The sequence below is a fragment of the Lagenorhynchus albirostris genome, chromosome X (genome assembly GCF_949774975.1).
Source record: "Lagenorhynchus albirostris chromosome X, mLagAlb1.1, whole genome shotgun sequence".
Taxonomy (NCBI): Eukaryota; Metazoa; Chordata; class Mammalia; order Artiodactyla; family Delphinidae; genus Lagenorhynchus; species Lagenorhynchus albirostris.
This window is the reverse complement of record NC_083116.1, coordinates 2,279,749-2,293,752: the sequence shown is the minus strand read 5'-3', so window position 1 is coordinate 2,293,752 and position 14,004 is coordinate 2,279,749. Positions and strand designations below refer to the sequence as shown.

General features: G+C 57.5%; 1 protein-coding gene across 10 annotated transcripts in view; it reads left to right on the top strand.

Moving 5' to 3' along the window:
- Nucleotides 1–14,004, top strand: part of ZNF185 (zinc finger protein 185 with LIM domain) — a 70,389-nt gene that overhangs the window by 12,728 nt on the left and 43,657 nt on the right. For 7 of the 10 annotated variants that reach the window (XR_009538626.1, XM_060138879.1, XM_060138884.1 and 4 more), the window contains exons 3-12: nt 53–176; nt 417–482; nt 2,661–2,699; nt 2,803–2,880; nt 3,331–3,396; nt 4,193–4,279; nt 5,002–5,085; nt 5,339–5,380; nt 6,723–6,782; nt 11,178–11,264. Coding sequence is in view for 9 of the 10 variants with exons in the window: in XM_060138879.1 (XP_059994862.1) it covers nt 53–176; nt 417–482; nt 2,661–2,699; nt 2,803–2,880; nt 3,331–3,396; nt 4,193–4,279; nt 5,002–5,085; nt 5,339–5,380; nt 6,723–6,782; nt 11,178–11,264 (733 nt within the window). In the remaining variant the exon portion in view is untranslated. The remainder of the gene's footprint in view (nt 1–52; nt 177–416; nt 483–2,660; nt 2,700–2,802; nt 2,881–3,330; nt 3,397–4,192; nt 4,280–5,001; nt 5,086–5,338; nt 5,381–6,722; nt 6,783–11,177; nt 11,265–14,004) is intronic. The other 3 variants (XM_060138878.1, XM_060138886.1, XM_060138882.1) reach the window with 2 other exon arrangements.

The following is a 14,004-nucleotide window of genomic DNA, read 5'->3' as shown; positions in this document are numbered from 1 at the left end:
GGTCCTGGGGCTGGGCTCCACTTCTGATGCTGCCTGGCCTTGCCGCCACCAGGGAAGCCTCTCCCACCAGGCGAGGAGGAACGCAATAATGTCCTCAAGCAGATGAAGGTTCGGACCACGCTGAAGGGGGACAAGAGCTGGATCACCAAGCAGGATGAATCGGAGAGCCACACCCTGTAAGTCCAGGAGGCCAGGAGGGCCGGCAGCGACAGGCTGGGCGTGGGGTGGCACTCCATGGGCCACACTCAGTCTAAGTCACAGGGTGAGAAAGGAGCGGCTGCCAGGGCGTGCGTGGACACACACGCCTCTGCAGTGTGGACACAGGCCAGGGAAGGAGAAGGTGAGACGGGAACGGTGGGCCAAGTTCCTGGGGTACATGTAGTGGCCGCCCTCTTTTGTGTCCCCTCTTTCCTCAGCGAGCTGCCCTCGGGCCGGAGTCGTGCCATATCTTTTTCTTCAGCTGGGGAGGTCCCGAAGGCCAGGTAAGAAGTGGTGCCCAGGTGGCCGGTGGGTGGGCCCTGCGCTGCAGCCTTTGGCGGACGCTGAGTCATTTGAACTCCACAGGAAGGATGGCTTTTCCACTCTGCTCCTTCCTGGGAAAAGGAGTGCGGGAGTCACTGGGTCCAGGTCCATGGCTTCAGCTGTCAACTGGGATCAAAATTGTCACTGAGCATAATAATAAAGTCTTAGCTCCAAAATGCGAAGTTCTGCCAGAGCATATGGGATTATAAAAGCAAATGCGTATTCTGCATAATACACATTATCAGGCACAGGGCCTCTCACCGCTGTGGCCTCTCCCGTTGCGGAGCACAGGCTCCGGACGCGCAGGCTCAGCGGCCATGGCTCACGGGCCCAGCCGCTCCGCGGCATGTGGGATCTTCCCGGACCGGGGCACGAACCCGCGTCCCCTGCATCGGCAGGCGGACTCTCAACCACTGCGCCACCAGGGAAGCCCAGGCACATTTTTAAAAAGGCAATACCCACAGGTCTGGACAACTTCAGTTTTATGCAAATTCTGCAAGCTCTAAGACGTGCTTACTTGTCACTTTTTTGTTGTATCAGCACAGCGTCCCAAGTGCCAGGGGAGACTCACACACTTGCCCCAACTGTCTCCCAAGTTCAAGATGACATATCTTGACAGCTGGCCGAGGGGAACCAGCTCTTCTCTCTGTTTCAAGGACTTTTGCATAATGGCATCCAGGGAGGCTCTGAAGGGTGGGCACATCCTGCCCGTATGGGGAGGAACTACTCCTGAGAAGTGCGGGGTTAGGGTTAGGGGGACCCCTCAATTCAGGCTTGATCCTTGCTTCAAAGAGCCAGCAGTTAGCAGTTGAGTGCAGGGCCAGTGCCTTCCTGGGGTGGTGGTACAGGCAGTGGCAGCAGCTGGAAGGCAGGCGTCCAAGTTCACTGCTAGCTACAGGGGCTCCCTCCGGCAACTATGTGCTTGCCCGTAATCTCTCAATGACTCAGCACCTGTTACCTGCCAGGTCCTGTGTTGGGCACAGAGTACACAACCCTCTCCTCAGGGAACTGACATCCTCACCAGGAACACGGGCACGTCCTGAGTAGAGAGATGAGCATGAAAGAGAGAATTGCGGACTGTGATAGCGGCAGTTGGCCAGAGCCTGAGCACAGTTCAAAGATAATCCATTCGTTGGAGAGTATGTTTACTTTGGGGGTGCAGTTCTCAGCCTGGGCTTTGGTTTGGGAGTATATTTGGAAAACACGTGGGATGAGTGACCTTTCTTTCTCGGGTTCCACTCCAAGCGTTCCTGTAACTTGGTCACCTCCAGGAGGCCATGCCCTGTTAAGGACAGGGTCCATGGGGATGGAGAACACTGGGGCTCTGCACTGCCCTCCCAGCTGCTCCAGCCCCAAGCTCCCCTATTCCTGGACAGAAGAGCCATCTGCCGAGTCTTTGTCTCCTGCCTCTGATCCCAGAACTCACAGCCCTGCTTCCCCAGCACTACCAGCTCTTGCCTGCCCACACTCCTCACCCGAGTCCTCTGAGCCCCCGCCCAGGCGGAAGGTGCCCAGCACATGGAGTCTAATGTTTTCCAGGCACTGACCAAGCCCTGGCCGTGCCTTCCGGTCGCAAACTTCCATCAAGACTTGTGACGTGGGCATCGCACGGGCTGGGGGAGGGGGGCTCAAGCGGAGCGGGAAGGAAAGGGCGGCTGGCTCCTGCCTGGCTCTGCCCCTTGGGCCCTCATGAGTCTTCCTGGAGGGGGCTGGGCAGAGTAGGGGGTCAGATCAGGTTGGGGGCTCTGCCTGACGTCGCCTCAGCCCCAGACCTCTGAGCACAGAGCCTCCAGCCTGAGCTGGGTCAGCTCTGAGAGGGGAGGGGAGGAGGGCTGTCAGAACAGGGAGAAACCGGACTTTGGAGGGGACACCTCTGTATAAATGCCCTTCCGGGGCACCTGCTGTGAGCCAGGGCCCAGAAGAATCGGCCTGGGGTACCTTTCTTGGGGGGCATGAGGGAGACAGGCAGAGCAGGACAGGTAGCCCAGCTAGGGGTGCAGGCGTGGCTGGATTTCTTGGGAAGCAGCTGGCCACTGTCGCTCCCCTCGTTCTGCCTGCACTGGGACACCCAGCAGCCAACCCACTTTGCCGTCACTGGGCAGCCTGGCTTCACACCATCCCTTCTTTTCCCTTGGCAGGCCCCCGAGCACGAGGGCTCCCACCGGCTACATCATCCGGTAGGTGACCACAGGACCCTGCCCACCTCCCCATGCCCGCCCGCACTGCCCCCAGCTTCTCCAGGGGCGCTCACGGTGCTGCTTCTCCCGGGCTCTCTTTCAGGGGAGTGTTCACCAAGCCTGTAGACAGCTCGTCTCAGCCCCAGCCGCACTTACCCAAGGCCAACGGAGCTCCAAAACGGTATGTTCACAGGGTGCTGGCCAGTTGGCCCGTGAGAGGTGTGAGGGCCCAGGCCACGCTCAGGCCAGAGAGAGTCCTCTGCCTGTCACTGAGGGGGTGGGGGGGTGGGTGGCAGGTGTCTTCCTGTGTAAGGCAAGGCCCTGGACCACTACCAGTGCCCTTGTCCTTGAGACAAGGTCACTGAGACAGAGGCACCGGGAGGAGGCTGGGTGGGAGCCCTGACTCGCTGATACCTGCTTCATCAGAAAAGCAGGACCAAGGTGGCTGAGGGGTCTGTGGCAAGAGGGCTGCTCTGCACAGCTGTTCTGGGTATCTGGCAGGGCTGAGAGCAGAGAGGAAAGGGCGCCAGCACCCCCTGTCCACCTGCCACATGCCTGCTGGGCCACGTAGGCAAATCTGGAAGCAAGAGGGCCCTGCGGGTGGACTCACAGAAATTCCTTGCCTCTGCAGCACTGCCGGGCCTCCCCGCCCCTCCTCCTCTGGCTACAGGATGACCACAGAGGATTACAAGAAGCTGTGAGTATGCAATCACAGACTCAACTTGGTTCCCTCCTCCAAGGACGAGCCCGAACCCTGGGCCCGCTGAGGGCAGCTGGCTGCTTGCCTCTGGGCACAGCCAGGTCTGAGCACAGCCCAGGAGTGCAAGTCCTGTCGGCCTGACATCCCTGCCAGTTGCCACTGTGGCCTGGAACCCACCAGAGGTTGACAAGCTCCAGAAAATTGGACAGTGTGCACATTGTACTTCTGATCTGAAGCAAAGCAGGGGCTGTAGGAAGCTTGTAGAAGGAGCTAGTGGGTCTGGGGAAAGTGTCATGGGTCATGGCCCTCGCTGTTTCCTGGGCTGGGCCGAACTGGGCGGGCACCTGGTGAGCCCAAGCATGCTGATGGCCCTGGCAGCCAGTCACCTATGGGCACTTGGTGCCTAACTCTGGCTTGCTTCTTCGATATAAATCTTTGGGATTCCCTCTGGAGCTCCCCTTGTGGCCCCTGTCCAAGCCCCTCTCCTGTGTGCCCAGGGCCCGCATTCCCAGGGCCCCACGTCTTTATATTGTTTGTCCCTTGTCACCATCATCCAGTGACACAGAGCAGCTAGGGAATCTTTCTGGAGAAGGGATGAGGCTTGAACTGGGTCCTGGGGTACAGTAAGGGTTGGAACAGGGACAGATAGCAAGTGTAGCTTTCGAAGAGGAAGAAGCGGCGCGAGCAGAGTCCAAGGGCAACCAAGCCGCTGAGGGTGGCGGCCTGTGACAGGGAGCAGGGGCAGACGTAGAGGGAGGAGCGGCCATAACTGCCAGCTTCTTCACCCCCGCAGGGCACCCTACAACGTCAGGCGCAGCTCAGCGTCAGGGGTTGCTGAAGACGAGGAGGTGCCCTTCTCTTCTGATGAGCAGAAACGGAGGTAACGGTGCCTGCTGGGCGTCCCGTGGGCCGGGCGGGGCTCAGGTCTCTGAAGCCTGGTGCACCACATGCGGAGCATCGGTGCTGGTCTATTGGCTGGAGGGTCGCTGCCAGCACAGGCGGCACTCCTGGAACCCCCGAACTACCCACTCAGTGCTGGGCCAGCCCAGGGGACCCTCTTATGAACCTTCTAAGAGGGCAGAACCTAGGTAATGAGGAATTTCTATAGTTTGTTAAAGAGGTTCCTGAGCAAATTGGACCAAAATAGGCAGTGCGTGGTGCCCTGGTAGAAGCCTCCTGTATGTGCCTGGGGGCAGGGCCAGGCTCCAGAGGTGCCCACGCCCCTTGTCCCAAAGTGAGGGTTGGATGTTTGGGCAGCAGCTCGGCTCCGAGCTCAGCCTGCCCTCACTCCCAACACCTGCTGGCCCCTCCGTGACTTAGGAAACACACCAAAGCCCCCCACACTGAAGGCCCAGCAGACAGGCAGTCCTAAGGGCAGAGTCAACAGTAGCAGGGGTCCCCAGGCCTCGGAGGTACCGGGGAAGAGCCGAGAGCTCCAGAGCCAGGCTGCTGGGCATCGACTGCCCACTCTGCCGCCCTCTAGGTGTGGGGTCTCGGGCAGCTCCCTAAAGCTCCCCCTGCCTCCCGAGTAGCTGCCTGGCTAGGCTGGCAGAGCAAGCCCCTCCTCATGCCATCAGATGCCCCCTCCCTGTGCCACCCCAGGTCAGAGGCTGCCAGCAGTGTGGTGAGGAAGACAGCTCCCCGGGAGCATTCCTACGTCCTGTCGGCGGCCAAGAAGAGTGCCAGGTGAGCTGTGGCTCAGACACCAACCCGCTCCCTGCTCTGGGCCACTTCCTTTCCCTTCAGGGCTCTGGTCTTCCTCTGGCTGGTGACGGGCGGGTTGAGAGGGCCCTCCTAACCAGACCTTCTGGGACTCTCAGATCTACTTTCTGGAAACCTGAGAGGTCTGGCTGCCGCCATCAGGGTAGGCAAGGTGCTGGGAGTGATGTCACCTGGCTGTGGGTTCTGCCCAACTTGTCACCTCTCTGCCTTCTTCCAGCAGCCTCGCCCAGGAGACACAGGCCCCGTTCATCGCAAAGAGGTAAGTGTCGGCAAAGGGAAGGTCTTCCATTGGCAGGGGTGGAGTGTGGGGAGAGCAGGCGCAGGGTGGGATGCGGTCACTGTCCCTGAGTAGAGGGAGTTGTGAGGGGCTGGTGGCTTCTGTTTGGAAGCCAGGGAAGCACGTGGGTGGCTGTGGTGGCACATAAGACCCTGGCAACCAACGCTGCGTAGGCAGGAGCTGAGAGAACCCAGCCGCCGACCCAAGATGGAGCTTTAGGTGTTTCCAAGGCCTCTGGGGTTTTGCAGCAAAAGTAGCTACTGGGCTACAGAAAAGTTGTCCCTTTGCCCTGTTGCCCACCCTACCAGGGGTGGGCCGGACAGTGCCTGGGTAGGACGGATCATTGGGCTGGAGTCCAGAGGCTTGTCATTGGGGGCGCCTGCCTGACCAGGCCCTTGGAAGTGACCATGACACTGGAGATGGACCCTAAAGGGTGAACAGGGTTCAATGGGCCATGATCGGGATATCAAGACACTCCAGCTGAATGAGGGAGGGATGGTACCATCAGTTGACAGGACATCTTCTGGGAAAGGGGAGTATTTGGGGAGGAGAGGGAAGAAACTTCTGGCCCGTTGAAATTTAGGGGTATTCTACTGGGTAGAGAGGGAAGATATCCATGACGAGCTGAGGACTGAAAAACAAGGAGGACTCGGCATACCAGGTGTTCCAGGCAGAGGGTGGTGGCAGCATGACGGGAGTGACAGATAATGCTGTCCTCCTCCTGGCTGCATGAGGTTCCTGGGACTGCGATATCAGAGTACCACAAACCGGCACTTTGCGGGAACACAAGGTCCAGGAACAGATTGTCTCCCAGTTCTGGAGGCTACAAGTCCGAGATCAATGTGTGGGCAGGCTTGGTTCCTTCTGGGAGCTGTGAGGGAGAAGCCATCTCAGGCCTCTCTCTCAGCATCTGCTGTTGCCGGCAGTCCTTGACTTGTAGACACATCACTCCTATCTCTGCCCCCATCATCACATGACCTTCTTTTCTCTGTGTGTCTGTGTCCAAATTTCCCTCTTATAAGGACAACAGTCATGGATTTAGGGCTCACCCTACCCCAGTGTGACCTCATTGTAACTTGATGACAAATTGATTGCAAAGACTCTATTTCCAAATAAGATCACATTCCCAGGTTCCAGAAAGACATGAATTCTGGTGGGATGCTATTCAACCCAGTGGTCTGCCCTTATCCCAAGCTGGAGTTGCTAAGCCATAAACACCACTGAAAGAAAGCATGTCCTTCAGGGTCTGCAAGCTCCGGGGCAGCTTCGCAGGCCAAAAGTGCCCTGAGGATAGCGGTGCATCTGTTTCTCTTCTTGCCCAAAGGATTGAGGTGGTGGATGAGGACCCACCTGCTCTGGCGCGATCCCCTCCCGGCTCGAGCAGGTAATCAATTGCTCATCTCCGCCCAGGGCTGGTGACTGCCAGGTCATCTCCCTACAGGACCTCAGGGTCAGTGTCCCTGTATGCCCAGTGACAGGATGGGGCCCAGAAACCAGTAAGGGCCTCTCTGGCTGGATGTCCTGGGGTTGAAAGGCGCAAAACAGCCTGGTCTCCTGGGAGACAGTGCTTCGGTCTTGTCTGTTAGGTGCTTATCTGTGTCAACTTAACCCTTCCACCACTGAGTCCAGTGGCATCCCGAGGAAAAGTACCAGCTGTGGGATGTGAGGGGGTCTGTGGCCAGGGCACTAGCCCTGCTATTCTCAGGTGGGTGCCAAGAACTGGCTCTGGCCTCTGAGGCCCTCAGGTGGGAGGGTCTGGCAGCGGGGTGACAGGGCAGGGACAGGCTGAGCGTGGGTAATCTCACTCCACGTGGGGCTCTGATTTGCCCTGATTTCTGAGCCCCAGAGTCTCCGGGCAGATAATGGCTCTCTCTTGTCTGCAGGCCAAAGGCAATCAATACCTCCTTGTACTTTGAGCTGAATCATGCTAAGTCCTGCCGACAGTGCCACTGCCTCTGGGGCTGTTACAGGTCTTGGAATTGCCACTGCATGTCCCACACGCCCCTCCCCGACTCAAGCCCCACAACCATTTGTATGTGACCTCGGTCCTCGGGGCCGCCTCTTCTGTGCCGGGAGGGAGACAGGACACCCTAAGAACTTTTGAACAAGTAGGAAAATTTGAGAGCTCTTCGCGAGGTAGCATTGATGGGACATGGTGATTGATGGAACATGGGGGCTTAGTTTGCCAGAGCTGCTGTAACAGAGTACCACAAACTGGGTGACTCAAATAACCCAGTTATTGTCTCCCAGTTATGGAGGCTGCAAGTCCAAGGTCAAGGTGTTGTCAGGGTTTCTCCTTAAGACCTCTCTCCTTGGCGTGTAGACGCCTGTCTTCTCCCTGCATCTCTTATAAGGTCTTCCTCTGTGTGTCTGTGTTCTGACCTCCTCTTCTTATGAGGATATTAGTCGTATTAGATTAGGGGCCACCCTACTCAAGTATGACGTCATCTTTATTATATCTGCAACGACCTTATTCCAAATAAGCTCACGTTCTGAGGCACTGGGGATTAGGACTTAAATATACAAATTTTGGAGGGGACACAATTCAGCAAAAACAATGCACATCTCTGAATTCTCCTTAATTTCTCTTTTGAATAAAAGAAAGCGATTAATGTTGGTTTCAGATGCCTTCTGAAAGAACATAGGAGGAGGAAGTAGGTTGTGCTATATTCTCAGTTGAGAGGCATTTTAACATTTATTCCAGAATATTCCTTTGGATGTTCACTACCCATCACCTGCTGTCATAGCAAGATGGCTGTCTGTCCTGCTCAGGCTGCCATAACGAAGTCCCCCAAACTGGTGGCTCAGACAATGGAAATGTATTGTCTCAGTTCTGGAGGCTGGTTTATGGCAAAGTAGGAAAGGAGAGTTTCACAGCCTGGTCCCCAGGCCCCTCTGCAAGCGTGTCCCTGCCCCATCCCCCTTGGCTTGGGTCTGAAGGTCAGCTTCTCAGCCACCTAGGAGGGGCTCCCCTGTCTAGGCACCAAACCCTTCAGGGACTTCAGAGGGGAGCAGAAGGAGTGCCGCACAAGGATGCCCTGTCTTCCTCCGGACCCCTGACCTGCCTGGGTGCCTCAAAGGCTTCTCAGCACCAAGTGTACAAATCTGAGCTCCTGTCTCCACCATCAGCCCCCTCCCCTCCCCCCTCCCCCACTCACCTGTGGCAATGGCCCTCCCTCCAGGCACCATGGGGCTGGTTTCTTGGGTTCAGCTCATTTCCCCACCTTCCAAACTAAGCTCACTCAGATACCTTCTGTCAGCGAAACTGGCCTGTGTGAGAGCCCCAGGCCTGGCTGCTGCCCCATCACAGCGCCGCTCAGGCTTTCTTGGCTCTCTGCCCCACCTGATCAAGGTGGGGCCTGGAGGCTGGGCCCCAACATGCTGCCTGGCAGAGGGGCTGGGGAGCAGTGAGTAAGAGCACAGCTTCTGGCACAAGGCAAAACCCTGGCATTGCCCTGTACTGGCTGTGTGACCTTGAGTAAGTCACTTTACCTCTCTGTGCCCCAGTGTCCTCATGTGTGAAATAGGGAGCAGTGATACGTACCTCCAGAGGCCGTCCCAAATCCCATATGAGATAGTACACATAAAGCCCTTTGCACATTGCCTGGGTGCTGGTGTGGTTGGGCGCTTCCTGATTTGCTGGGCCCTTCAACAAATGGAGAGACCAACATCGGCACCTGCTGGTCTCAGAGGGAAATGCCGCTGTGGGTGCCTGAGAAGGAGCTACTGCCTCTGTATGAATTTGCTGGGGCTTCCGTGACAAGGTACCAGAAACCGGGTGGATTAAGCAACAGAAAGTTGTCCTTCCACAGCTCTAGAGGCCAGAAGTTAAATGAAGGAAGGTGTCGGCAGGGCTGTGTGCTCCTCCGAAGGCTCTGGGGTAGAATCTGTTCCAGGCCTTTCTCTCAGCTTCTGGTAGTGCAGTCAGCCCTTGGCGCCTCTCAGCTGGTAGGTGCATCCCTCCACCCTCTGCTTCTATCATCACGTGGCTGTCTTCCCTCTGTGTGTCTGTGTTCAAATGTCCCCTTTCTGTCAGGACGCCAGTCATATTGGATTAGGATGCATCCTACTGCAGTACAACCTTATCTTAACTAATTACCTCCGCAGAGACCCTATTTCCAAATAGGGTCACGTTCACGCAGATACCTGGGTTAGGACTTCAGCATACCTTTTAGCGGGGACACAATGCAACCTGTAACAGGACCCCTGGAAGAGGTACCATTTGAGCTGGGCCTTTGAGAAGAAATCGCTCAGGAGCAGGGTGCTGAGGGACAGGCGCCAGCTGGGGTCCCCATTTCCCCTCTGACATAGCTAGAAACGCCAGGGAGAAGGTATGCTTTACTTGCCTGTGACGTCCCCAAGTGGGACGTGTCCTTGTTCCCTGGCACCATGTGCTTTAGATGGGACAGAGTAGCGACAGCAGCCCGGGGCTTTACGCTGTCTTCGTGGCTATCATGGAGACAGGCGCAGATCAGAGCTACCTGCGTGCACCAGGCCCTCGCTGGTCTTTCATGTGCAGAGAGGCCCTGTCTCTGGCAGCCCTTCCATTTCCTCTGGTCATCTGCAGTGTCCAGGAGGGGCAGAGATGAGCATCCCACCGACCTGGCCTCCACGAGCTCCTAGTCTAGGTTGGAGCCAGATGCCACGGTCAACTCCAGGGGGACTACTCGGACGACTCAAGTCCCTGTCTCCACCCTGTACCCCCCACCCCTCCTCCTCTTGGGACCCCGGAGTGTCCTTTCTAACGTGCCAGGCTGATCATCTCAAGACCCACCCCGAATCCCCACTTCAAGCCCATCTTGTGGCTTCCCTTCGCCGCACTCAATCTGGTCTCTGCTTTTAAGTCCCCCGCCAGCCTCCACCTCCTACCCTTATGTGCCCACAGTTGGCCTGGGCTGGCCTACTCCTCCGTGGAGCTTTTCGGGTGCACAGCCCATGCCACTCAGCCCTCATCTTGCCCCCTGCTGGGCTGGGGCTTCACCAAGGCAGACCTGGGGCTCACCCCCATCTGTAGCCCAGTGGCCAGGTGCAACCAAAGGAAAGACTGAGTGTCTGTGATGTGGACCTGGGTGGGTGTGGTTTGGAGTGAGGGGGAACCCCAGAAAGCCAGGGAGTTCTAGATTCTCTCCAGCCCTAGCCATCACCACGGCCCGGTCCTGCTGGGCGTCAGGAGCTGCAGTGGGGGCCCAAAAACACTGGAACTGGAGGGCTGTGTGCAGTCACCCTCGGACCAGCCTCTGAGTGCAGGAACCCTCAAAGGGACCCTCTGAGGGCTGAGACTGTCTGATCCTCCCTGGTCTCAAGCTCACCGGCACCTTCTCTCTGACCTTCATCCCCCGAGTCTCCCACATGCCCCTTCCACTGGCTCTCACTCCAGATTCGGTCTGTAGGTTTCCTGGGCATTTTGTTCGTCACCCGTTCCCATCAGCCCCTGAGCTCACAAGTAGCCACTTTGGATGCCGCAGTGCGGCCACGGGCAGGGCGCGCCTCTGCAACCGATCAGCAGCACGGTCTGAAGGGGGCTGGGGTCGAGGATGGGAGACTGGTGAGCGGGTCCTCCGATGCCTTTCCTCTGGGACCTGGAGGTCAGTGGCCCGAGCTCAGCCCAAAGAGGAGACGAGAGAGAAAAAACAAGGGGTGGGGGAAGGCAATGGGTCTGGGTGTCCCACTGCACTAGCCAGGAGGCTCCTCAGAGAGGACACCCTTGGATCCCCAGCACAGATGGAGAAGCGGAGGCCTTTCTTACCACCGACTCTCTGACGCTCTCCTTTGGTCACAGCGCAAGAGGTGAGGAGACTGTCCGCCTGCAGATCACAACACCCGGGGCGGGACTCCGCCTGGTGGCCCCAGACCTGGAAGAAATGAGGTACAGGAGCCCTGCTGCTGCCTGGGCTCCTTACACACGATTCTAGAGTTGGGGGCAGCAGGGTCAGGGTGCAAGCGATGAGGCCTGGGGGCTGGTTGGTGAGAGACATGAGCCACCTGGGTTCTCTGCCCCCATCCCATTTCACTCCACAAGTCCTGGGGAGCGAGCACTTGGTCCATGGGAGACCAGACCCGGCCCTGGGGACCCGCTGAAGTTGCTGACTGTCTGCCTGTTGGGGGGGGCAGATGCAGACACAAGTGAGATGCTGAGCGTGTGCCAGGAGCCCCTGGAAGTGATGGTTCACCCTCTGGGCCCTGTGGATGGGAGCAGCCAGCCGTGCTGGGTGGGGATCTGGGCTTTGCAGAGCCCCGTGAAGCCACTGAAGCAGCTGTGGCGGGGGGAGGCACCAGGAACAGGGCAGGGTCACTAGGTCAGCCTTGACAGTTCAAGGGACAGGGGAGGGGGTCGGGGGGGCACAACCAGCAGGGAGCACGGCAGGCCCAGCCCCTGCCCCAAGATAGGGGGCAGACAGTCAGGTAACATGCAGGCAGGGTTCAGGGGGCTGGGAGCTGGGCCCCAGGGAAGGTTGGGTGGGGGCAAAGGGAGATGCGAGCAGGGAGGGGCCGCTTGTTCCCGGAGGGGCTCTGACTCCTGATCATTTAGCTACTCACCCAGCTCACAGCAGTGAAGCCGACAGACTGGGACCCCACCTTGTGAAGCCAGTGTCTGGGGAGGGAGGCCAGAGCATAAGCCCAGGCTAATCCTTGGGGCGGTGGGAGCTCTGATCTCTGGGGCCGTTGACTGTCTTCACTGGCCCCTCCCTCTCTACACCCTCACCGCAGTCGGGCACTGAGTCCTGTCCATTCTATTTTAGAGATATTTCTGTCCCTAGTGCCTTTCCCCTGGGGCCAGGCCTCCTTCATCACTCGCTCCATCCCAGAATCTCCTTCATATTTCTACCTGGGTGCCATTTCTAAAGGGCAGCAGTAGTCCTATGCCAGTCCCTGGGGAAAAACCCTGCAATGCCCCCTCCCCCTTAGGCTCCGCAGCCTGAACTCTCTACCTTGCCCGGCGGGGCTCATCCACCCGCTCCCCAGGTTCCCCTCGTACACCTTTCCTCCCTGGGCCCTCCCCACCAGCCTCCCCCAGCGCCATTCGTCTATGCAGGCTGCAGGATGCCCTTTCCCATCTGCACTTTTCAGTCGCAGCTCAGATGTCTCCCCTCTGTAGCACCTCCTTTGCTCGTGTTTCTTTCTGAGGCAGCGCCTGTGAGGGGCTTTCCGCGCTGAGCTCACACAGCGCTGTGTTCCTCCCTCCACCAGAGAGTGTTCCACACGGAGTCACAGTTGTCCACTCACAGATGGCTCTGCCCCAAGGACTCCAAGCTCCTGGAGAGCTCAAGGCCTGGCTGGTCCAGAACAGGACTGCAGGAGCACTTATTGCTGGAATGATTGAGAATCACCCAGTGTGACAACGTCTTTAATAAGGCAACACTGGAAGCTGCTTCACTGGTTTCCCTAAGGTGACCAGTCCCTGAGAAACAGGGGCAAAGTGACCCTGAGAGATGCAGCAGGAAGCCAGGCTGTCTCTCAGGAAGGTCTGTGCTGTGCGCCCCATAAGGCCTCCACAACCCATAAGGCCTCTGGCATTTTGTCTGGGAGTGACAAAGCTATAACAGCCCTTGGAGATCCTCTGGAGCACCCCTCCCCCACTTTCCAACAGGAAAGTCATGTTGGAGAAAAGGAAGAAAGAGGGAAAGCTAGAATTCACTAAGCCCTGCCCTGTCCCAAACAGCCTAACACGTGTCCCCATGCAGGATGTAGATGCAATCACTATGCCCATTTTACAGATGAGGAAACTGAGACCATGAATGCTTAAGTAACTTCCTCAAAGCCACACGGCCAAGAGTAGGCAGATCCATGACTCCCACCCCACTGCCTGACTCCCTCCCTGCGCTTTTTGCTGCATAAGTCTCTACAGTAGTGGGAACTAAGGGGAGGGGGCAGGAAGGGGTGCTATAAATACTTAGTACTTTCAAATGACTATATGATGAGTTTATTTGTAGGCATCCAAATGCAAATTACCAGGAGGCTTTTGAGGGTTTCTGGTTGAGCTTTGGCAGAGAGATCAGGGCTCAGGAGATTTCCATGTTCTGTGCAGAGGGATGAGAGCAGAAATAATGGGGTTCAACGTCGATATTTACATGGGGTACAAAGTCAAGGGACTCGAGGAGAGAGGAGCCGGCAAACTGAGCACAGATAGTATCGTGGAGGTGGCAGCTGCCTGGTCATTCCCCTGAGGGCAGCTGGTGAGGGTGGTCAGTTCTGGCCATGTTGAGGGTGAGGTGCCTGAGGGCCAGTCCCGGAAGCAGTGAGGGTACGGGTCAGAGCACAGAGGAGAGGTGGGAACAGGCAGACGTCATTGGCTGAAGAATGACAGTTGACGCCATGGGAGCAGAGGAGGTGACCAAGGTAGGTGGCAGAGCATGCAGATGGAGAGGGGTGCCAGGAACACCGACATTTAAGCCAGTGACACAGAGTCATGATGGACGGATGGGGGACAGAAGGCGGGAGTGGCCCACTGGGTCAGTGGTCCTGAATGGTGAGAATGATGGGAGTGTCTCTGTTGGGTTTGACACCATGAGGCTCCCTGATGACCTCAGAGAGAACAGAGGGAGGTTGAATCAGGAGTTAGGATCAGTCTTGCACCATAGAAGATTATAGTCTGGAACTCTGAAGTC